General features: G+C 50.6%; 1 protein-coding gene across 1 annotated transcript; it reads left to right on the forward strand.

Annotated features, from left to right (window-relative positions):
- Nucleotides 1-3,465: 3,465 nt before the first annotated feature.
- Nucleotides 3,466-23,276, forward strand: KCNMB4 (potassium calcium-activated channel subfamily M regulatory beta subunit 4). Its single transcript, XM_054399895.1, has 3 exons — nt 3,466-3,804; nt 10,811-10,938; nt 23,108-23,276. The coding sequence occupies exons 1-3, from the start codon at nt 3,466-3,468 to the stop codon at nt 23,274-23,276; spliced, it is 636 nt and encodes a 211-aa protein (XP_054255870.1).
- Nucleotides 23,277-24,749: the final 1,473 nt, after the last annotated feature.

The raw sequence follows: 24,749 nt of genomic DNA on the forward strand, positions 1-24,749 counted from the left end.
GGAGTTGGATGCATGTAGGAGAACTCTCGAGGTTACTGTGTGCCCAGTAAGCTGTTGCCTTAATTGGCGGTTGACAGCACTTTATGTGCAGAAGACAGAAGAGGATTGAACCAAGTACCCAACAGAGGGTGACCGAACACAAGCTGTTCAGAAGGCAAGAAAGATCACAGTACCACAGTACATGAGAGGTTGGAAGGGACCTCCAGAGATTATCCAGTCCAACCCCCCTGCCAGAGCAGGAGCACCCAGGAGAGAACACACAGGAATGCATCCAGGTGGGGTTGGAAAGTCTCCAGAGAAGGAGACTCCACAACCTCTCTGGGAGCCTGCTCCAGGCCTCTGTCACCCTCACTCAAAAGAAGTTTCTCCTCATGTTGAGCTAAAACCTTCTCTGTTCAAGTTTGTCTCCATTGCTCCTTGGCTTATTGCTGTGCACCACCCAAAAGAGCCTGGCCCCCTCCACTTGACCCCCAGCCCTCAGCTATTGACAGACATTGATCAGATCCCCTCTCAGCCTTCTCTTCTCCACACTAAACAGCCCCAGGGCTCTCAGTCTCTCATCACAGGGGAGATGCTCAAGTCCCCTAAGCATCCTCCTGGCTCCCTGCTGAACTCTCTCCAGCAGGTCTCTGTCTCTCTTCAACTGGGGAGGCCAAAACTGGATGCAGATGAGATGTCACAACCCATCTAAACCAGAAAAGTGGGCAGGAGCTTTCCTCCAGGTAGCTTCAGGTGGCAAGCAACCTACCTGATTAAAAAAAATGAATAGTTTATAGTATGAAAGTTCTATGCAGCAAGCCCAAGCATTGGAGACTGCTGTCACCACAAGCACTGGAAGCAAAGCCTGGCTGATGGGAATGGATGAACAGAGCTGAGGACTAACCAAGGTGAGTTTGGTTTCTAGTACATAAACCTCTTGCAAGTTTGAGGAATAACAAAAATAACCACAGATGTATCTAAAAACTCAATGTATTTTAGAGTCATAGAATCACAGAATTGTCAGGGTTGGAAGGGACCTCAAGGATCATCCAGTTCCAAATCCCCTGCCATGGGCAGGGACACCTCACACTACAGCAGATTACTCACAGCCACATCCAGCCTGGCCTTAAAAACTCCCAGGGATGAGGCTTCTACCACCTCCTGGGCAACCTGTTCCAGTGTCTCACCACCCTTATAGGTGAATAACTTCTTCCTGATGTCTAATCTAAATCTCCTCTCCTAGCTTGGATCCATTTCCCCCAAGTCCTATCACTACCTGACTCCCTAAAATGTCCCTTCCCAGCTTACTCCCAGGTGTATCCCAGTGTTAGAGGTGGTATCATCTTGTGAGACCCTTTGGTGTCAGGGAAGGCTGCTGTAGAGCAGCTGGCCTGAGGGCAGCATGGGCAGGAGCACCCTGGTGCAACCAAGGATGGTATTTGCATCCATTTGTATGCATGTCACAGTGTGGGTTCTCAACAGCCCTGCTGCCAGGGCTGGCTCAATAATCCATTTGCAGGACCCATGGATCAACTTGACTTTTGAAAATTTCACATTGCACTCTGCAGCAGGAAAGCAATTGGGAAAGGTGGCCAGGGGAAAAGGCCATTTCCCATATTTATTCCTTTATCATTTCTGTACCTTCTCATCTGCTGTATCATCCAGTTCAGCTCTCAGCTCCAAATCTATCACATTTTGTTCTACCTAATTGCCTATGGTAAGGACTACAGAATTAAAATGTGACTTGCTTAGGGTACTTTGGCACCGAAGAGCTTGTTCTCAGTGTTGCCACAATTGGAAATGCTGCGTGAGAACCAAACTTCATTTGCACCAAAAGTGTATTTTCTTGGATCAACAACTGCTCTGCAGACCGGCTTTCAAAGGGAGCACTTCTGAGAGTAAGTCCTCAAAGGTCAGTACCTGCTGGACAGAATCCGATGGAAGGCCAGGAGGATGCTTAGGGGACTTGAGCATCTCCCCTGTGAAGAGAGCCTGAGAGCCCTGGGGCTGTTTAGTCTGGAGAAGAGAAGGCTGAGAGGGGATCTGATCAATGTCTCTCAAGAGCTGAGGGCTGGGGGTCAAGTGGAGGGGGCCAGGCTCTTTTGGGTGGTGCACAGCAATAAACCAAGGAACAATGGAGACAAACTTGAACAGAGAAGGTTTCAGCTCAACATGAGGAGAAACTTCTTTGCAGTGGTGGTGACAGAGCCCTGGAGCAGGCTGCCCAGAGAGGTTGTGGAGTTTCCTTCTCTGGAGACTTTCAACCCCACCTGGATGCATTCCTGTGTGGACTACTCTGGGTGATGCTGCTGTTGGCAGGGGGGTTGGACTTGGATAATCTCTGGAGGTCCTTTCCAACCTCTAGTATACTGTGATTCTGTGATACCTTCCTGCTGAAAGCAATTCCTGTCTCCCTCTCTGAAGATATTCCAGACCTTCCTGGATGTGTTCCTGTGTGATCTGCTCTAGGTGCTCCTGGCAGGGGGGGTTGGACTGGATGATCTCTTGAGGTACCTTCCAGCCCCTAACATTCTGTGATTCTGTGATTTTGTCATCTTGCTTAACTATTGCCTTCAAACAATGATGCAAGAGGCTGGATCCATCACTGCTGTGCTGGATATGGGACTGGCCAAAGCAGAGCACTTGCTCCCAAAGGGTTATGTTATAGTATCACAGAAGGGTTGGAAGGGACCTCAAGGATCATCCAGTTCAAACCCCCAACTCTCATAATTTCCCTTCTCAGTTAATGAGGTGAAAAATAACATCTGCTTCCTCACTTCCAGATCATTAATTTGGGGTCTGATCCCATCACCAGATCACAGGATCACAGTACATTAGAGGTTGGAAGGGACCTCCAGAGATCATCCAGTCCAACCCCCCCTTGCCAGAGCAGCATCACTCAGGGGAGTCCACACAGGTATGCATCCAGGTGGGGTTGGAAATTCTCCAGAGAAGGAGCCTTTGACACATGGGAGTACTGAGCATGACTTCCCAGGTGCTCTCTGGGACTTGAGCGAGCCAGCAGTGAGGACTGGGAAGCACAAACTGTTGGGAAGCACAAACTGTTTGGAAGCCCAAGCTGTGATTTTATACTTCTGAATTTACCTGCAGGATTACTACCCTGTGAGGGGATGCCAGCCCCACCCCCCACCCCCCGCCCCCTGCCCCCTTCCCCCCTTCTAGGTATTGCACCTTGCCCAGTACTCGGGATTAATCCAGACTCGTCCTCACCACTGCAAATCTCCCGCTCCAGATAATCCCTGTTGCAAGCTGTCCCTTCCACCCTCCCGGAGGGAGGTCATCTGGGTTTACGCTTGCATTTGATTTCTCTGATTTATTTATTTATTTCTCCGTGGTGACTACACCCACCCTCGTGGGTCCCTCAGCTCCGGGAAGAGGCGGGGAGGGAGGCGGGGAGCTGCAGGAGCTTTAGCCGATGGCAGCAGCGGCGGCTGTCCGGCGGCTGCTGCCAGCGGCACCCGGGCGATGGCGCGGGGCCGGGCGGCTTACGAATACACGGAGGCGGAGGACAAGAGCATGCGGCTGGGCTTCCTCCTCATCGCCGCCGGTTTGCTTTCCCTGCTCGGGCTGGGCTGCTGCTGGCTGCGGCCGGCGCTGCAGGAGCGGGGCGGCGGCGGCTCGGCCAACTGCACGGTGCTGGCGGTGCGGCAGCTGGGGGAGCGCTTTCCCTGCACCTTCTCCTGCGGGGCTGCCTGCCGGGGTACCGCCCGCTACCCCTGCCTCCAGGTGCTGGTCCGCACCTCCCGCTCCTCCGCCCCTGCCCTGCTCCATGAGGATGAGCGGCAGCTCCGCACCAACCCCAAGGTGAGAGAGCAGCGCAGCGCCGAGCGCCCCAAAAAATGCGGGAGGGGGAAATGGGGAGGGCGCGGAGCAAATCACAGAATCAACCAGGTTGGAAGAGACCTCCGAGATCATTGAGTCCAACCGATCACCCAACCCTGACTAATCAACTAGACCATGGCACTAAGTGCCTCATCCAGTCAAGATCTTCTCTTCACCGTCCCTGGAAGTGTTTAAAAGCCGACTGGGTGAGGCACTCGGTGCCGTGGTTTAGTTGATTGGATGGTGTTGGGTGATAGGTTGGACTGGATGATCTTGAAGGTCTTTTCCAACCTGGTTAATTCTGTGATTCTTAAATACCTCCAGGGACGTCGACCCTACCACCTCCCTGGGCAGCCGCGGTGCTGGGTGCCCTTTCACCGGCTCTTCTGCCCGGCTTTGGGGTCTGGGGTCCCCTGCAACCGCTCTACACTCAGGTGCGGGGATCTCTCTGGCAGGGGGTGGGGGCGTGGATGAAGTCGCGTAGCATCCGTCCGAAGTCCCCCTGCGCTCTTACTCAGCAGAAAGTGTCTGTATGTCCTGATACAGATACCATCTGGTGCGCCCGGACACAAACACGAGGCGTTGTGGACAGCTACAAAGTGCGTGTGTGTGCAGGAGCGCACAGACAGACGGACACGCCGTGTATCGGTAGTGTAACACTGTGCTCTGTCTGCATACTCGCACACCTACACGCACTGGGTGCACGCATCTTGCTCTGGAACACCCTGGGGTGTATACACCTGGAGAAGAGGAGGCTCAGGGGAGACCTTATTGCTCTCTACAGCTGCTTGAAGGGAGGTTGTAGCCAGGTGGGGGTTGGTCTCTTCTCCCAGGCGAGCAGCAACAGAACAAGAGGACACAGTCTCAAGCTGTGCAGGGGGAAGTTTAGGCTTGATCTTAGAAAGAAGTTCTTCCCAGACAGAGAGATTGGCCATGGGAATGTGCTGCCCGGGAGGTGGTGGAGTCACCGTCCCTGGAGTGTTTAAGCAAAGCCTGGATGAGGCACTTAGTGCCGTGGTCTGGTTGATTAGTTAGGGTTGGGTGATCGGCTGGACTTGGTGGTCTTGGAGATCTCTTCCAACCTGGCTGATTCTGCGATTCTGTGATCTTTCCCTTGAACAGCACCAGCTCCCGGCTACCCCTCCCGAAGGAGCGGAGCCTCCCCGGCCCCGGGCAGCCCGGGCGCGGCGGGGAGCAGCTGCCGGCCCCGCTCCGCTCTGCCGGCAGCCTCGGGACGCAGAGGGAAGCCGGGGAGAGCCTCCTGATGCCGGCGAGAGCCTCCTGCTGCCGGCGAGAGCCTCCTGCTGCCGGCGAGAGGAGGCTCTGTGCCCGAGTCGAGCCCGGCGCTGGTGCGGGGCGAGTATCTGGAGGTGAGAGGCTTCCCCGAGCAGCTCTCCGCAGCGCCATCAAAAACCGGAGCCGAGCCGCTGGTGCGAGGGCGCTGGGGAGAGTGCTGCGCTCAAACAGAAGTTCCCTCGGTGCTCTTTTGATTCTTAAACTTTTCCGCCAGGGGAAAAAAAAAAAAAAAAGAAAAAACGAATTAACCCGGTTCGAAAAGATCTTCAAGATCATCAAGTCCAATCTGTCACCCGACACCATCTCATCAACTAAACCATGGCACTAAATGCCTCATCCAGTCTGTTTTCAAACACTTCCAGGGACGGTGACTCCACCGCCTGCCTGGGCAGCACATTCCCATGGCCAATCTCTCTTGCTGTGAATAATTTCTTCCTAACATCCAGCCCAAACCTCCCCTGGTGCAGCTTGAGACTGTGTCCTCTTGTTCTGGTGCTGCTTGCCTTCAGGTAGTTGTAGATGACAACAAGGTCTCCCCTGAGCCTTCCTCTTCTCCAGGCTAAACACCCCCAGCTCCCTCAGCTTCTCCTCATAGAACTTGTGCTCCAGACCCCTCCCCAGCTTTGTTGAGGGGGTCACCTGATGGAAGCACCTTTAAAGCTGCACCTTCTAACAGACTAGGATAGGCTGAAGGCAATCTGTGACTTGTGCTTTCCCCCCCCCCCCCCCCCCCCCCCCCCCCCCTTTCCTTAAAGGCAATTATCCTGCTTGGTCCTTTTCCCTTTCATGCTGAGTAAAGACCACCTAGCCAGCATGCTGTCTGCATGCAGATTTTGTTAGGTAGCATCCAGAATATAAAAAAAAGTGCTAGAGTCTCCCTTCCCCATGAAAGAACCTGAACCCAGGGAGTGCATCGGAAAAGTGGATTTCAGGTCTCCACCTGAGATATGGATGCAGGACAGCACCAAGTGTTGTGCTAAGTGTGATTCAGGGGGCTGCATGCAGGGGCTGGGGAGCAGACCTGCAAGTCCATTTTGGGATGTGCTGCCTTACACCTCCACAGTCATAGTTACAGCAGTGTAACTGGAAGGTGGATTAAGCTGCAAGCTTGGGGTTTAGGGGTTGCTTTTTACCCCTTGGCAGCTTGTGGGCTCGGAAAGTCCATGGGAGCAAAAATCAGCAGAGCAAGAACCAGGACAGTAAGTCTGCCAGGGTTTGGATGAAATTGTTGGCACTGCTCAGGAACAATGAGCAACGAATCTGCAGTGCTGGAGGGTGCCTATGAGTGCAGAGGCTACAACGGTGGACTGGGAGGGAGCTTTGCAAATGTCATCTTTCTTTGGGGGAGCCTGCTGACCACAGAGAGGGCCATGCTTGCAGAGAGGTGCATCATGAGTAGCATCATAGAATTGTTAGGGCTGGAAAGGACCTCAAAGATCATCCAGTTCCAACCCCACAGCCATGGGCAGGGACACCTCACACTACAGCAGGTTGCTCACAGCCACATCCAGCCTGGCTGCAAAAACCTCCAGGGATGAGGCTCCCACCACCTCCCTGGGCAACCTGTGCCAGTGTCTCACCACCCTCATAGTGAAGAATTTTGTTTGTCCTAACATCCAACATGAATCTACCCATTTCTACTCTTGCCCCATTCCCCTCAGTCCTATCACTCCCTGACACCCTAAAAAGTCCCTCCCCAGCTTTCTTGGAGCCCTCCCTCAGATGCTGGAAGGCCACAAGAAGGTCTCCTCAGAGCCTTCTCTTCTCCAGACTGAACAGCCCCAACTCTCTCAGTCTGTCTCCACAGGAGAGGTGCTGTACACAGCTGTCCAAACACCAGGGCTTCCCTAAAACTCTTTCAATCTTCAGGTGGGCAGGGTGGAGTTGGTGAAGTGCCTTTTTGTTACGCGGTGAAGGTGCAGTGTTGCTGCAGAGAGTGCAGCGTGCCTGCCCCTGAACACAGCCCCCATGGCCCCTTTGAGGCCACCTGCAGCAGGGCTGAGACATGGGAGGTGGGTGGTGAGCCGTGCCAGCAGTGTCCCTGTGCTCAGCAGCTCATGGAGCATCCTCAGTTTGGGCAGAGGCTTCCAACTGAGCTGCAACTGCAACATCTCTCTGAGTAGTTGGAGTGGTTTGGGGGTTTTTTGTTTGTTTATTTGGGGTTTTCTTTGTTTGGTTTGGTTTGTTTTGGGGTTTGTTTGGGTTTTTTACTTCTTGATCTCATCTTCTACCTTTCTGGAAGTCTGGAGGGAAGAGGAGGATTGCAGCTGCCCAGGGATTTGATTTCAGTTTCTGCAGGAAGGCACCCAGAGCTTCAGAAGCCACGTCCATAAACGTGACAGAGGAGTCTGGTTTTATTTCACTATTACTAAGGGCACACAGGGCTGTGTGTTGACAGCACCTCCTACCTGCCTGCTCTTACAAAAAAGGTCTGCTTTCTCTGGCTGGCACTGTGCATCTCTAGGTGTGGGCTGTTTACCCTGGCATATAGTTTGCTGAGGGACTGAATCTGGTCTACCAGGTGAGACCAAGCAGAAAGGATGTAACCACAGTAACTGACTAAGTGGAAAAATAAAAGGCTGAACAGGGGGAAGTTTAGGCTTGATCTTAGAATGAAGTTCTTCCCAGGAAGAGAGATTGGCCATAGGAATGTGCTGCCCAGGGAACTGGTGGGGTTGAGGTCCCTGGAGGTGTTTAAGCAAAGCCTGAATGAGGCACTTAGTGCCATGGTCTGGTTGATTAGTTAGGGTTGGGTGATGGGTTGGACTTGGTGATCTTGGAGATCTCTTCCAACCTGGCTGATTCTGTGATTCTCTTTTCCTTATCTTAAGGAGCTTATGTAAAACTAACACAAAATAAGCTGAGAAGTTGCTTGTTTATATCTCATTAGGAAAACAGCATTTTAAAGGAATGGGGTATGGTGCTTTGGTGCTTTGGTTGTTCCCTTTCTCCCCAAGTTCAATGTCTGTGTAGCTGAGCAGATATAGTCACCTGTTAATTTTTGTCCTAAAGTCTCCCTGTCTGGAAAAGCTGTCAGGATTTTATGCTGAAACAGATTAGCCAGGGTAGGAATCTTCTGGAGGTAGTGCTTGGGCTCAGTAACTCTTTATGAATGAACACTTCAGCAGTCCTTTAAGCACTTAAGCCCAGCCATCTGGCTGGGACTTGGTGATCCTGAGGCCCTTTTCCAACCTGAATGTTTCTGTGATTCTGTGATGTTATAGATGTACCCTCACATGTGATTTAACCTTTCCCATTCCCATCATCTTCTTGCAGCACACATGCTTGTGCTCATGCAATTAGACGTACCACAGGCTAAGCAGTTCCAGTTAAGTGGAAGCAAAAAAGGAAAAAAAAATCACCACTTTTGTGTTGAACAGCCTTTAAATCTCACACTCTGGGTATCTGTTTCTTTTTGTGGCCAGGCTGGGTCGATGGGCTGAGGCCAATGGGATGAGATTCAACAAGGCCAAGTGCAGGCTCCTGCACCTTGGCCACAATGAGCCCATGCAGTGCTACAGACTGGGGGTGAGTGGCTGGAGAGCAGCCTGGCACAGAGGGACCTGGCAGTGCTGGGTGACAACAGCTGAACAGGAGCCAGCAGTGTGCCCAGGGGGCAGGGAAGGCCAAGGGTATCTTGGCTTGGATCAGCAATAGTGTGGCCAGCAGCACTAGGGATGGAATTCTGCCCTGTGCTGGGCACTGGGGAGGCCTCACCTCCAGCACTGTGTGCAGCTCTGGGCACTCACTGCAAGAGAGATCTTGAGGGGCTGGAGCAGGTCCAGAGGAGAGCAATGAGAGTGGGGAAGGGACTGGAGGGAAAGTGATGAGGAGAGGCTGAGGGAGCTGGGGGTGTTCAGCCTGGAGAAGAGGAGACTCAGGGGGGACCTTAGCACACTCTACAAGTACCTGAAGGGAAGTTGTAGTCAGGTGGGGGTCAGGCTCTGCTCCCAGGCAACTTGGGACAGGACAAGAGGGCATGGCCTGAAGCTGTGCCAGGGGAGGGTTAGGTTGGATGTTAGGAAGCACTTCCTGCTGGAAAGGGGAATTAGAGCCTGGGATGGACTGCCCAGGGAGGTGATGGAGTCACCAGCCCTGGAGATGTTTAAGACAAGACTGGCTGTGGCACTTGGTGGCATGGTTTAGCTGATGTGGTGGTGTTAGGTCGTAGGTTTGACTTGATGATCTCAGAGGTCTATTCCAGCCTCAATAATTCTGTGATTCTGTAGCAATTCCTCCTGGCAGCTCAACAGCGTGGAGCAGGCACAGTGCAGGCTCCTTTGCCACACACAACAGCACTGCCTCAGCTGGCAGCTCCTCTCCCCACCAGTCTCCAGAGTATCCCACTCACACCACTCTGCTCTCTGTGGTAGAGTGGGCTGGCACATCAACACAGCAGCAGCTACAAACCTGGCTGCCCTGGAGAGGTTTAGCTGCAGCAAAAAGACATTTCTCTCTCTTTTTTAAATTTTTTTCCCCCTCCTCTCTCTTGCTTCCTAAGATAATCACATCATTGTACAACCCAGGATTCATTTTAGCTCTTAAAAGATTATAGAGCTGGGTCAGAGTTAATCCAGAAATTTATATATAAAGCACCAGGAACGATTACATTCCTGCTCAGACGGAGTGATTTGTGGATTCTTTTCTTTTTTTTTCCTTTTCTCTTTTTCTATGTACGTTTTTTTTTTTCTTTTTATTTTTCTTTTTTCTTTTTTTTCTTTTTTTTTTTCTTTTTTTTTTCTTTTTCTTTTTTTTTTTCTTTTTCTTTTTCTTTTCTTTTTTTTTTCTTTTTCTTTTTCTTTTTTTTTTCTTTTTCTTTTTCTTTTTCTTTTTTTTTTCTTTTTCTTTTTCTTTTTCTTTTTTTTCTTTTTTCTTTTCTTTTTCTTTTTCTTTTTCTTTTTCTTTTTCTTTTCTTTTTTTCTTTTTCTTTTTTTTTCTTTTTCTTTTTCTTTTTCTTTTTCTTTTTCTTTTTCTTTTTCGTTTTCTTTTTCTTTTTCTTTTCCTTTTGCCGATTCTGCCAGTCTGAAGCACAGGAGCAGCTGGCAGCAGTGGTAGGTGCTGACAGAAGCAGTGAGGTTTTATATGATCAAGCCAAACAAATCCTGAGAGTTCTCATATTCCCTTGTTTTGTGCTGGAGATGGAGATATGGAAAGCAGAGAAGGGGACAAGGCCCTAGGGGTCCTAGTGGATGGGAGGTTGACCATGAGCCAGCAATGAGCTCTTGTGGCCAAGAAGGCCAAAGCCATCCTGGGGTGGATTAGAAGGGCTGTGGTTAGGAGGTCAGAGAGGTTCTCTTCCCCCTTCTACTCTGCCCTGCTGAGGCTGCATCTGGAGTATTGTGTCCAGTTCTGGGCCCCTCAGGTCAAGAAGGACCTCAGGGAACTGCTTGAAAGAGTCCAGCACAGAGCCACAAAAATGCTGAGAAGGTTTCAGCTTAAGATGAAGAGAAACTTCTTTGCAGTGAGGTTGAGGGAGCCCTGGAACAGGCTGCCCAGAGAGGTTGTGGAGTCTCCTTCTCTGGAGCCTTTCCAGCCCTGTCTGGATGTGTTCCTGTGTGACCTGTGCTGGATTCTCTGGTCCTGCTCTGGCAGGGGGCTTGGACTGGAAGATCTCCAGAGGTCCCTTCCAACCCCTACATCCTGTGAGCCTGTGAATACCTCAGTAACCCTGCTTTGCACCATGTGTTGGCAGTGCTCCTACATCCCTCCCTGTGCAAGAGACGATCAGGAGAACTCTGAGAACGTCACATACAAGCAGAAATACTGGAAGGAGAAAGTGGGCTCCCAGCCATTTACCTGCTACTTTAACCAGCACTTGAGGTAAGTAACCTGCAGCTGCACAGGCAGAAGTGCTTCTGCAGCTGTTCAGCAGCTGTCCCTTGCTTCCTTTAGCTGATGTATGTACATGGTATGGGTGTGTGTGCACACACCTGCGCCTGCAGTGAGGTGGTTTGTCACACAGAGCTGAGTGCAGAACCTTGGGAGGCAATTCTCATGATGAAAAGCTGCATAGAAAGCAGAGAAGTGTTGTTATCATCATAGGATGTTAGGGGTTGGAAGGGATCTCTGGAGATCTTCCAGTCCAAGCCCCCTGCCAGAGCAGGATCACAGAATCCAGCACAGGGCACACAGGAACACATCCAGATGGGGCTGGAAAGGCTCCAGAGAAGGAGACTCCACAACCTCTCTGGGCAGGCTGTTCCAGGGCTCTGGGAGCCTCACAGTCAAGAAGTCCCTCCTCATGTTGAGGTGGAACCTCCTGTGCTGCAGTTTCCATCCATTGCTCCTTGTCCTATCCCAGGGTGCAACTAAGCAGAGCCTGTCCCCTCCCTCTTGACCCCCAGCCCTCAGATATTTATAACCATTTATTAAATTCCCTCTCAGTCCTCTCTTCTCACTTGAAGGAGAAATAGCCTAGAATCCTAGAATCACTAAGGCTGGTAAAAGACCTTTAGGATCAATGAGTCCAACCATAACCCAACTGCCATGGCCTCTGAACCATGTCTACAGCTTCTTGAACACCTCCAGGGATGGGGACTCCACCACCTCCCTGGGCAGCCTGTTCCAATCCCTGACTACTCTTACAGGAAAGAAATTTTTCCTGCTATCCAACCTGCACCTCCCCTGGCACAACCTGTGGTGGGTTAGATGTGAGCTGAGACCAACACCAGTCTCACTCTAATCTCCTTTCAGGCAGCTGTAGAGAACAACAAGATCTCCCCTTAGCCTTTCCCAGCCTAAACACCCCCAGCTCCCCCAGCCACTCCTAGCACGATGTCCTCTAAAGCTCTCACCAGCCTCACAAGTCTGGGGAAAGGTTTCCCTAAACTATGTTATTTTATGGGAAAAAAAGTGTTTTGGCTTTTAACAGCCAGGTGGCAAATTTCCACTTTGGATATTCTTGTTCCTTCCTTTCATGGAACAGAAATCCTCCTGTGTTCATGAGGGGCTGAAAGAAAAGGGGAGGTCAGTAAATAGTGCAAACCATCAGGGGCTGTGTTCATAGAGGATTAATGACTCAGATGCATGGAATAAGCCTTCACAGAGTGCTGGTTGTCATACCCTCTTGCAGAGGACCACAGCATCACAGTGTGTTAGAGGTTGGAAGGGACCTCCTCATGTTGAGCTGAAACCTTCTCTGTTCAAGTTTGTCTCCATTGGTCCTTGGCTTATTGCTGTGCACCACCCAAAAGAGCCTGGCCCCCTCCACTTGACCCCCACCCCTCAGCTCTTGAGAGACATTGATCAGATCCCCTCTCAGCCTTCTCTTCTCCACACTAAACAGCCCCAGGGCTCTCAGTCTCTCTTCACAGGGGAGATGCTCAAGTCCCCTAAGCATCCTCCTGCCTCTCCCTTGGACTCTCTCCAGCAGGTCTCTGTCTCTCTTCAACTGGGGAGCCCAAACTGGACATAGTCTTGCAGCAGTGGTCTCACAGGGCAGAGCAGAGGAGAGCAGAACTTCCCTAACCCTGCTGGAAGAACTTCCCCAGACATGCAAGAAAGGAGTAGAAAGTTTTGACTTAAAGCATCTCCTCTTCTGTTCCAGTTCTTACTTTTCTTCCTACTGTTGATGTGACTTAGACCACAAATAAGTGCCTAAGATAGGTCAGCTTCCCAGAGAGGTTTGCTCCTCTTCTGTAAAGGAGCTTAGGATGATCTACTCAGCTAAAGGCACCTAGGTGATAGATGTCCAGAGCCAGGGGAGCTGGTTCCTCACATCACATCTTGTAGGTGTGTTACAGTTTGAAGAGGGAACTTTAGCCTTGATCCTGACTGCAAAGACTGAAAGTAAAATAAATTACCATAGGATACAAAAGAAAAATAGTGCTGAGGTCTATAGAATTCATTGGGTTGCTAATGGGGATAGAGAGAAGAGGCATAAACAGTTCTTGCTCCTTTCTTTTTCTGTCTTTTCTGCTTCCAACTTCTCTCTCTCTCTCTCTCTCTCCCGTGGCCTTGCCGGGAGATCCCTGTTTTGACTACTGTGTGACGGAGTGGGGGAGGAGGTGAACAGGTCCCCTGGATCCATCCAGGGGGGTCTGAGGAGTTTCTGTGTTGTCCAGAGAGTGTAAATAGCTTCATATTGTCCATCTGTTGTGTATTTTGTCCGTTTATTGTGTATTTTGTACATCTATTGTGTATTTTGTCCCTATCCATTGAATTTCATATCTCTGGAGTTTAGTTTGCTTGTGATTAGAGCTTCCTTTGCTTCCATCCCAATCTGAGCTGGGCTGGCAATTTTATTTTGGGAGGTAGTTTCTCCAAATTGCTTGGGGGGGGTAATTTCAACCCACCACAAGGTTCTTTTTCTTTCTTTCTTTCTTTCTTTCTTTCTTTCTTTCTTTCTTTCTTTCTTTCTTTCTTTCTTTCTTTCTTTCTTTCTTTCTTTCTTTCTTTCTTTCTTTCTTTCTTTCTTCTCTTTCTTTCTTCTCTTTCTTTCTTTCTTTCTTTTCTTTCTTCTCTTTCTTTCTCTTTCTTTCTTTCTTTCTTCTTTCTTTCTTTCTTTCTTTCTTTCTTTCTTTCCTTCTCTTTCTTCCTTTCTTTCTTCCTTCCTTCCTTCCTTCCTTCCTTCCTTCCTTCCTTCCTTTCTTCCTTTCTTCCTTTCTTCCTTCCTTTCTTCCTTCCTTTCTTCCTTCCTTTCTTCCTTTCTTCCTTTCTTTCTTCCTTCCTTTCTTCCTTCCTTTCTTCCTTCCTTTCTTTCTTCCTTTCTTTCTTCCTTCCTTCCTTCCTTCCTTCCTTCCTTCCTTCCTTCCTTCCTTCCTTGCTTCCTTTCTGTCATTCTCTTTCTTTCTCTCTTTCTTGTCTTTCTTTCTTTCTGTCTTTCTTTCTTTCTCTTTTTTTTTTCTCTTTCTGGAGTTGCATCCTGCCTGGGGGACTGCCATTTATGAGGGCTAGAAGTGAGGAACTGTGCAGCATTCTGGCAAGGTGTTTGCCATAGAGCTGCTGCATCCTGTACTGCTCAGTGTTCTGCCAGGTGCGAAGGCTGCTGTGACATCTATTTGTACCCAGCAGAAGAGAAGCTGACTGCCAGGGATACTGGAAGATAGGCTAACAAAAAAGTGTGCACCAGCTGTTTTCCTCTGGAGGCAGGAATGAGCTTTGGCAGATAAAGGTTGCTGACAGGGATGCTTAGGGATGCTTTTAAGGCTAAGGTGGCTAAACAGCTTGTAAAGCAATAAAAAAAAAATAAACAAACCACCAAACCTCTCATACCAAGTGAGGAAAGATCAGTTCAGTTAAACCAGAAGTGTGCATATTGTCTGTCAGGATTTGGTTAATGAAGTGGATCAGCAAACTCCTCTGGGGCAGCCTGCATTAAGCAGCCAGAATACAGTGGTAGGTACCTTAGAGAAAGGAAGATTTGCATTGGTAATGCTCTGTCCTTTGAAGGGACAAGGCTGAAATTCTAACTGAGAGAGTTGGGGTTGTACAGTTTGAAGAAACGAAGGCTCCAAGGAGAACTCCTTGTGGCCTTCCAGGATCTGAAGGGGGTACCAGAAAGCTGGGGAGAGACTTTTGAGGGTGTCAGGGAGTGATAGGACTGGGGGGAATGGAGCAAAAGTAGAAATGGGTAGATTCAGATTGGATGTCAGGAAGAAATTCTTCCCCATGAGGGTGGTGAGACACTGGAACAGGTTGCCCAGGGAGGTGGTGGAAGCCTCATCCCTGGAGGTTTTTGCAGCCAGGCTGGATGTGGCTGTGAGCAACCTGCTGTAGTGTTAGGTGTCCCTGGCCATGGCAGGGGGGTTGGAACTGGATGATCCTTGAGATCCCTTCCAACCCTGACAATTCTGTGATAAATTTCTAGGCAATGAATGAAAATTGCCTCCTTTCCATCAGACTTCACTGAGCATCAACAATTCCAAGTGCCAGGTTCTGCACTTTGGCCACAACAACCCCAGGCAGCACCACAGGCTGGGGTCAGAGTGGCTGGAGAGCAGCCAGGCAGAAAGGGACCTGGGAATCTTTTCCAACCTTTTCCAACCTGCAGTTGTGGTCTCAGCAGGGCAGAGCAGAAGGGGAGCAGAACCTCCCCAGCCCTGCTGGCCACACTTTTTTTGCTGCACCCCAGGATCCCCTTGGCTCTCCTGGCCACAAGGGCACCTCCCTTTTCAGTGCTTAGCTGAGAAGTGCCTTGCCACTGTAGGCACTTACTCCCAGGGTCCCACTGTTCTCTGGCTGGCTTTGTGCAAAGGGATGCAAGCTGCCCAGAAATGTTTCTCTTCTAGATCTCCAGGGAAGGTCCCTGACCATCCTACATGATGTTTACTCTGATTTGCAGGGAGTCCTGCCCAGCAGAAACCATCCCTCAGTGTTTCAGAGTACAGAATAAGTTACCAGTTCAGGTAAAGTTCTCATGCTGTTGCCAAAGCTTTGAGAAGGCACTGAGTGCTTCAGTGTTCCTGCATCTCACACCAAGTGGCCAGAGTCAAGACCACATGCAAAGAAGGGTCACAGCTGCATGCCTTAAAGTTAGAGGCCTTTGGGAATGGGTGCTGAAGTCCCTGTCACCTTGGTTCTTCGTGTTCCAAGTCTCATTGACAATCACAAGAGGAATAAAGAGAGGGATCAAAGTCTTAGTCAGCTCAGATGTGAGGGATGTGCTGCAGAGGGAGGCAGAGCCACACATGGCAAGTGGCTCAGTTATGGCATTACTGCTTTTAGAATCACAGAATGTTAGGGGCTGGAAGGGACCTCCAAAGCTCATCCAGTCCAACCCCCTGCCAGAGCAGGAGCACCTACAGCAGATCACACAGGAACACAGCCAGGCAGGTCTGGAATATCTCCAGAGAGGGAGACTCCACAACCCCCCTGGGCAGCCTCTTCCAGTCTTCTGTCACCCTCACAGGGAAAACATTTTCCTCCTGTTTCCATGGAACTTCCTATGCCTCAACTTCCACCACTGCCCCTTGTGCTGTCATTGGGCATCACCCAGCAGAGCCTGGCTCCAGCCTCTGGGCAAATGTTCTTGCACCTCTCAGGTTTTGCTCCCACAGGATTTTTTTGCTACACTGCAGTTCTTCCCATGGTGTTCAATGATTGCTCCAAAGGGTCTGATGGAAGCCTGCTCTATCCAGTGTCTGCTTGGCAGCACCTAGCAGGGCTGTGTTGCATAATGCAACATCTAATCCACACAGGGCTTTGGCCCTGACCTCAAAGTCCTGCTAAAAATAAGTACCAAGATCAGGGAGAGAGGCAAGTTGCAAGCAGGCAGAAGTGGCAGGGAAGAACAAGAATTATCTGTGGGACAAAATGTGAGATACTCAACTATCCAAAACTTCTCTTGCATTATCCTGTGTCCAATCCCTAAAATTGTTTCTTCACAGGATCATAGGATGTTAGGGGTTGGAAAGGACCTCTGGAGATCTTCCAGTCCAACTCAGGGGAGTTGGACCAGAGGACCACAGAATCCAGCACAGGGCACACAGGAACACATCCAGACAGGGCTGGAAAGGCTCCAGAGAAGGAGACTCCACAACCTCTCTGGGCAGCCTGTTCCAGGGCTCTGGGACCCTCACAGTGAAGAAGTTCCTCCTCATGTTGAGGTGGAACCTCCTATACTGGAGTCTCCATCCACTGCCCCTTGTCCTATTCCAGGGCACAAGTGAGCAGAGGCTGTCCCTGTCCCTTCCTTCCTGACCCCCAGCCCTCAGCTATTGAGAGACATTGATCAGATCCCCTCTCAGTCTTCTCCTCTCCACACTAACCAGCCCCAGGGCTCTCAGCCTCTCCTCCCCAGGCACTGCTCCAGTCCCTTCAGCATCCTTGGAGCCCTCCCTTGGACTCTCTCCAGCAGATCCCTGTCCCTCTTGAACTGGGGAGCCCAGAACTGGATGCAATATTCCAGGTGAGGTCTCAGCAGGGCAGAGTAGAGAGGGAGAGAACCTCCCTGGATCTGCTGGACACACTCCTCTGAATGCCCCCAGGCTCCCATTGGCCTTCTTGGCCACCAGGGCACATTGCTGTCCCATGCAGAACTTGTTGTCCACCAGCACGCCCAGCTCCTTCTCCTTGGGGCTGCTGTACTGGAGCAGTTTATTCTTCCTTCCCAGCTGCAGGACTCTGCACTTATCCTTATTCTTTAGACTTAAAGTCTCTGGAAAATTCTTATTCTTATTTACAATTAGTGTTTAAGGCAGGCACTAGCTCTAAACTGGTTTGGGTTTTTTTTCCCTTTTTTTTTTTTTCCTTTCTTGACCATTCTTCTTTGACCTGGGGCTGCTGGGCAGTGGTGATGGTGCTGCACAGTGGCCATCAATATCAGCAGCAGAACCAGGCCTCAGTGCCTGAGCACAGCTTGAAAAGTGTGGCCAGCAGGGCTAGGGAGGTTCTTTCCCCTCTACTGTGTCCTGCTGAGACCACAGCTGCAATCCTGTGTCCAGTTTGGGGCTCCCAGTTGAAGAGAGACAGAGACCTGCTGGAGAGAGTCCAAGGGAGAGGCAGGAGGATGCTTAGGGGACTTGAGCATCTCCCCTGGGAAGAGAGCCTGAGAGCCCTGGGGCTGTTTAGTGTGGAGAAGAGAAGGCTGAGAGGGGATCTGATCAATGTCTCTCAAGAGCTGAGGGCTGGGGGTCAAGTGGAGGGGGCCAGGCTCTTTTGGGTGGTGCACAGCAATAAGCCAAGGAACAATGGAGACAAACTTGAACAGAGAAGGTTTCAGCTCAACAGGAGAAGAAACTTCTTCGGAGTGAGGGTGACAGAGGCCTGGAGCAGGCTGCCCAGAGAGGTTGTGGAGTCTCCTTCTCTGGAGCCTTTCCAACCCCACCTGGATGCATTCCTGTGTGGACTCTCCTGGGTGCTGCTGCTCTGGCAGGGGGGTTGGACTGGATGATCTCTGGAGGTCCCTTCCAACCTCTAATGTACCCAGATCTTGTGATCCTGAGAAAGTATTCAGTGGTTTTTCCTCCTTTTTTGTCTTACTAAGTCTCTCTCTTGCCTTGCCACTGTTTCTAGCACTGATAATTGGTGTTTGGTGCAGCCCCCTGAGAGGCTTTGCATTTACTGGGGAGATGAGTGATAGCATCAGTAGAATGCGAGAGCTGGTCCAGACCAGAGCTGGGGGGCACTCATGCACTGCCTCTTGTCACCATCTTTGAACTGTTCTGTGGAAGTGCCATTATTCAGTGCACTCTGCTTGCAGAGCAGGGCAGTGCCTGTGGTTATACCTGCTGCTTTGCTCAGGGAGGAGAAACATTGCTTCTAGGCATGACATTAGCTCCTTTGGCTTTGGCACTGCTGCCTCAGCACCACAGCAGTGATGCTGTGGGAGCTTCTCCACAGCAAAGCTGCACCCTTGGCATGAGGTGTCACTGGGGTGAGGGCATCTTTCCTTTTCTGTTTGCAAGCCAAGCAGCAAGCCTTCAGGTGTTGGGAACAGGCTACAGAAGTGGCAAGAGAAGTCAACACTGCTGTTTGGATTCAAGCTGGCCTTGGGGTGCAAAGCCAAACCAGCTCTGTTACTGTCTGTTGGATGTCCTGGGAGCTGCTTTCCTTCCCAGGCAAAGGGAGTTGTTTGCTGTGGGAGTGTAGGTCCTCTGGTCCTCTCTCTTTCTGCTCTGTTACTGTCTGTTGGATGTCCTGGGAGCTGCTTTCCTTCCCAAGCAAAGGAGCTGTTTGCTGTGGGAGTGCAGGTCCTCTGGTCCTCTCTCTTTTCCTTTTGCAGCCTGCCTTGCCTGGTTCTCCCTTTCCCCTGCCACCATCCCCTTGGATTGTCTGCACAGCCCTTGCTAGCATCCTCTGCTTCTCCTGCCACTCCGGTGACAGCTTTAGAGGTGGAGAGGTGGAATCCAGAGACTTCAGCTGGAATTTTCTGCTCCTTTGATCTGTACCCAGTGTTCCCTGGAGGCTGCAGTGTTTTCTTGCTGCTGTGTGCTGTATGGGCAGGTGATAACCACCCAAAGCCTCACTCTGCTGAGGGCCCTACAGGCTGGCTGCTTTCTGACCTGCTGGTAGTCTCCACTGTGGTGCAGCACTGTGCTGGGGATCTGCCCCCACTGGCACAGCCCAGCCCTGTCTCTTCTTGTCTCACAGTGTAGCTGTCACTGTCTCAGGGCTCAGAAGTACTTGTGATGAGCCACATAAACCTCACATCTGGCTGCCACTGACTGCTCTCTGGGTGCCACTCTCTGTCTGTGCTTGGCAGGATCTCTGCCTGCATATTCCTGATTCAGAAGCTGGTGGGGGAGCTCTCTTGTGTTAGTCATTGTGGAGGGGATTTAGTAAATGTTTATCAATAGCTGAGGGCTGGGGGTCAGGAAGGAAGGGACAGGGACAGCCTCTGCTCACTTGTGCCCTGGGATAGGACAAGGAGCAATGGATGGAAACTCCAGCACAGGAGGTTCCACCTCAACATGAGGAGGAACTTCTTGACTGTGAGGCTCCCAGAGCCCTGGAACAGGCTGCCCAGAGAGGTTGTGGAGTCTCCTTCTCTGGAGCCTTTGCAGCCCTGTCTGGATGTGTTCCTGTGTGCCCTGTGCTGGATTCTCTGGTCCTGCTCTGGCAGGGGGGTTGGACTGGAAGATCTCCTGAGGTTCCTTCCAACCCCTAACATCCTGGGATCCTGTGAAGGCTTGGAGTGAAAGCCAAAGGCTAGCAGGGTAGATCCAGCTCTCACTGATCCCAGAGGTGGGCTAATGAGGTGCCCTGGCAACAAGCTCATGCTTCAGCAGGACTCTGTGTCCAGCTGTCCATGTCCTGTGGAACAAGCAGTGCTTCTGCAAGCCCTGCTGCTTCTCTGGCTGCTTTCTACAAGTAGGTTTTGTTCATCATCCCTTAGGGTTCACTGCAGGATGGCTTAGGAGTCGTCTCAGGGATGTCCTCCAGCACTCTGCAGACTCAGAGGTCAGAAGGCAGCTGCCCTGCATGCCTCACTCACAGGCTCACTGGATGGCTATTCCCCTCTGCCTGAGAACTCATTTCTTCAGGAGGTGGAGGGTAGCTCACAACTGATGCTGTCACATGGGGATAACAAATAGCCTAGAAGTGACATCCAGCTTCTGCAGGCTGACCTGTTAATTAATCACTAATGTCTTTGCTCTATTTAATTAATCTGATTAACTCCCTCTGTTTCCTAGTTTTCCTCCAGACTGTTGTTCTGAACCTTACAGATCTCACATGGAATATTTTGGCATGGGGCACCTGAAACCAGTTGCCAACATGTTTGTTCTGTAGGTTTTCAGCCAAGGCCTCATCCACCCTGCCTGCCATGCAAGCCTCTGGCTGCTGAGCTGGGACTTGCAGACAACCTTTCCAAGGAGCAAGCAAAAGCCTGGGGATGAGCCCAGCTACCTTGTTCACAGGGTGCAGCCCTTGGGGCCACTGCTGACCCAAACTCCTGTGAGGAGTCACATGAGGATAACAAATAGCCTGGAAGAAGTGAAATCCAGCTCCTGTAGGGCTAACCTAGTAATTAATCACTGATGTCTTTGCTATATTTAATTAATCTGATTAACCTTCATGTATCATCTCCTGAGACCCATGGAGCTAATGGGGCTGCAACATTCCTGCTGCAGAGGATGTCTGGCTGCATGGCCTCCACTCTTCAGGCTGCTCACATCATGGACCTGCAAGTCACAGAATTCCAGAATGGCAGAATGTTAGGGCTTGGAAGGGACTTGGAAAGATCATCCAGTCCAACCAAGCCTGGCAGTGTTTGAAGGTGGTTTGGCTGTGGTGCTTGTGGCTGTGGTTTAGGGGTGAGCCTTGTAGAGTAGGGTTGTGGGTTGGACTTGGTGCTCCTGAGGGTCTCTTCCAACCTGAATGATTCTGTGATTCATTTGATCTCCTAAAAAAAAAATAAAAATAAATAGTTCAAAGTCACTTAAAGTTCAACTACTTATAGTTCAAAGTCACTTCTACACTGAGAGCTGCAGGGATGGAATGCTGCTTACTGATGGCCTCCTTGCCACTTAGCACTCTTGTTATGCACAGATGGTGATGCAGGCAGTGTGAGGGCAGCACTATCAGAGCTCCTCTGAAGGGATTTTTCTCTTTGGGTGTTGTCATCTGCATGGCAGAAGCTGGTGCCCATTAAGTTAATATTCATCCATTTATGGTCTCCACACCTGCCTGATGATGTGCTTGGAGGATCTTGGCTGAGCAGCTCTTGAACACACCTGGATTTTATTTTTTCATCTTTCTTTTTAATGTTGCTGAGTTTCAACTTTTATGTAGCTGAGCTCTGCACAATCAGAGTATTATTCTGCTGCTTACTAGGAAAACAAAGAGAGGTGCATGGTGCTGGCCTTGGGGATTTGCAGGCTGGCACAGCAATTTTGGGAAAGGGACCACAGAATGCAAATGAAGGTGCAATTAAATCAGGGATCAGGCGTGGCCTGCTGGTCTGGCTCCACTAGCTCCTTAAGGATAGATAAAAACCTGTTCAGATTAACAGGCATCATCTCTATTTACTAACTTCTCAGTGAAGGAAAAAAGAGTTTATTTTTGTTTCCCCTGCAGGGAATGTTTTCTTAGTGCTGCTTTCTGCTCAAGATGAAGCTGCTGGGTTAGAGGCAGCAAAATCCTTGCACACAGGTATTCTGCCCCTGCATTAGGAGAGTTGAAGTCTCAGAGCCAGGCTGGATGAGTTTGGGTTGCCAGGGGTGCAGCAAGAAAAGTGTGGCCAGCAGGGCTGGGGAGGTTCTGCTCCCCCTCTGCTCTGCCCTGCTCAGACCACAGCTGCAATCCTGTGTCCAGTTTGGGGCTCCCCAGTTGAAGAGAGACAGAGACCTGCTGGAGAGAGTCCAAGGGAGAGGCAGGAGGATGCTTAGGGGACTTGAGCATCTCCCCTGGGAAGAGAGCCTGAGAGCCCTGGGGCTGTTTAGTGTGGAGAAGAGAAGGCTGAGAGGGGATCTGATCAATGTCTCTCAATAGCTGAGGGCTGGGGGTCAAGTGGAGGGGACCAGGCTCTTTTGGGTGGTGCACAGCAATAAGCCAAGGAGCAATGGAGACAAACTTGAACAGAGAAGGTTTCAGCTCAACATGAGGAAAAACTTCTGTACAGTGGTGGTGACAGAGCCCTGGAGCAGGCTGCCCAGAGAGGTTGTGGAGTCTCCTTCTCTGGAGACTTTCCAACCCCACCTGGATGCATTCCTGTGTGGACTGCCCTGGGTGCTGCTGCTCTGGCAGGGGGTTGGACTGGATGATCTCTGGAGGTCCATTCCAACCCCTAATGTACTGTGAGACTGTGATACTGTGATTCAGTTGACAATAGCTTTGTACTGCTCTATTTGTTTGTTTGTTTCTTGCCAAGAACAGCATCCTCACCTTGGCACCCTGGGATTGGAACACACTGCAGGAGCCACCTCCTTGACATGCTGGCACCTCTCACTGGGAAAAGATTTGAGCTTATAGATGTGGTTGGGGTTTGCTGGGTAAGGGTTGGTAACGAGGAGTATAAAAAAACATCCACTGAGCAAGAGGTACTGAGGTTAGGGACTCAGGTTAGGGCTTTGGTTAGGGACTTAGGTTAGGAACAGATTGGGGGTTTAGGGCTCTGCTAGGGACTTCTGCTTCTGTTAGTTAGCTTCTTCTGCCCAGGGCTTTGGTGTAGGGATGCTGCTAGGGATGTGCTCAGGACTTCTGTTAGCTGCTTTGTCTGTTAAGGGCTTCCAGGACTCCTGCTGTAAGTGGGACTCTGACTCTGCCGTGCTGGGGAGTCTACAATGCAGCAATAAAGGACTTCTGGGAGGCCTTCTGAGATTCTCTGCCCTCTGCATTTCTGGAATCTCATTGCTATATGGCAAGGGAGTTTGTGCCTTCATTCATCACCCAATGGCAGCCTGGACTGGGAAGAAAACCAACTGCCTGCCATGGGTGCTGGGTGTAGAGAGGCAGTGAATGGAACATTCTTCTTGATAATATCTGAACTCTGCTGCAAATGAAATGCCTTCCTTGCTTCCATGGCAGGTGCTTTCCCCCTGTGAAGAGCTGAGGGTGCCAGGCTGGGTTGTCCTTTTCTGCCTCTCCTCTTCCTCCTCGTTCTTTGCAGGCCAGATGACGTGATGCTGAGGCGCACCCATGACGAAACTGTCCTCTTGCACTGCTTCCTCTGGCCTCTGGTTACCTTCCTGCTGGGAGTCCTCATCGTGGTCCTGACCATCTGTGCCAAGAGCTTGGCTGTCAGGGCAGAGGCAATAAAAAAGAAGAAGCATCTGTGAACAGCAAGGCTCCTGATGGAAAAGAAAAACCAACCCAACCAGTGAGGAGGTCTCGGGTGAGGCAGCCTGACACACTTACAGGTCTGTGGGGTGCCCACCTGCAGCTCCTTCCACCATCTCATCCCACACTGGAGCTGCTCTTGCCTCAGGATTATGCTCGAGAGACTGCCCCATGAAATGTCAGCTAATTGCTTCTTCTGCTCTGGCAGTATAAATAAGTTGTATTCTACCAAAAAAACCAAAAGAGACCTATGCTGCACCAAATATGCTGCATGCCGTCAGCCCCCCAACAGCAGCTACCCAGCTCCTGGCCAGACTGAGACCCCTGATGTGTGGCTCCTTTCATCTCCACAAAGTGATCTTTACTCTTGGTTCATAATAATGAAATATTTCAAAGATCTACTTGATGATAGATTGCATTTCCAAAATAATAAAAGGTTGGCTGTTTTCTTTCTTTTTTTCTTCCTCCCCCCCCCCCCCTTTATTTCTTTTGTTTGTTTGTGGTTTTGTTGAGTTTGTTTGGTTTTGTTTTCTTTTCAAGCAAGCCACATCAGGCTGTGCAGCCATCCAACCAGAGCTGGACAGGCTGAGAGCTGGCTGCAGGCAAACCTCAGGGAGTTCAATAAGGACAAGTGCAGGGTCCTGCATCTGGGGAGCAATAACAGCAGGCACCAGGACAGGTTAGGGACTGCCCTGATAGAAAGCAGCTCCATGGAGAAAGCCCTTGGAGTGCTGGTGGACAGCAAGTTCTGCATGGGACAGCAAGGTGCCCTTGTGGCCAAGAGAGCCAATGGCAGCCTGGGGTGCAGCAAGAAAAGTGTGGCCAGCAGGGCTGGGGAGGTTCTGCTCCCCCTCTGCTCTGCCCTGCTCAGACCACAGCTGCAATCCTGTGTCCAGTTTGGGGCTCCCCAGTTGAAGAGAGACAGAGACCTGCTGGAGAGAGTCCAAGGGAGAGGCAGGAGGATGCTTAGGGGACTTGAGCATCTCCCCTGGGAAGAGAGCCTGAGAGCCCTGGGGCTGTTTAGTGTGGAGAAGAGAAGGCTGAGAGGGGATCTGATCAATGTCTCTCAATAGCTGAGGGCTGGGGGTCAAGTGGAGGGGGCCAGGCTCTTTTGGGTGGTGCACAGCAATAAGCCAAGGAGCAATGGAGACAAACTTGAACAGAGAAGGTTTCAGCTCAACATGAGGAGAAACTTCTTTGCAGTGAGGGTGAGAGAGCCCTGGAGCAGGCTGCCCAGAGAGGTTGTGGAGTCTCCTTCTCTGGAGACTTTCCAACCCCACCTGGATGCATTCCTGTGTGGAATCCCCTGGGTGATGCTGCTCTGCAGGGGGGTTGGACTGGATGATCTCTGGAGGTCCATTCCAACCCCTAATGTACTGTGAGACTGTGATACTGTGATTCAGTTGACAATAGCTTTATACTGCTTTATTGGTTTGTTTGTTTTCCTCTGTGTAGAACATTTTCATATCCAA

This window comes from Indicator indicator, chromosome 3 (genome assembly GCF_027791375.1).
Source record: "Indicator indicator isolate 239-I01 chromosome 3, UM_Iind_1.1, whole genome shotgun sequence".
NCBI lineage: Eukaryota > Metazoa > Chordata > Aves > Piciformes > Indicatoridae > Indicator > Indicator indicator.

Excerpts from the sequence above, each read along its gene's own strand:
- KCNMB4 (XM_054399895.1), top strand. The coding sequence starts at position 3,466 with ATGGCGCGGGGCCGGGCGGCTTACGAATACACGGAGGCGGAGGACAAG. Across the intron at positions 3,805-10,810 it reads AGCTCCGCACCAACCCCAAG|TGCTCCTACATCCCTCCCTG; the intron begins GTGAGAGAGCAG and ends ATGTGTTGGCAG. Across the intron at positions 10,939-23,107 it reads TACTTTAACCAGCACTTGAG|GCCAGATGACGTGATGCTGA; the intron begins GTAAGTAACCTG and ends CGTTCTTTGCAG.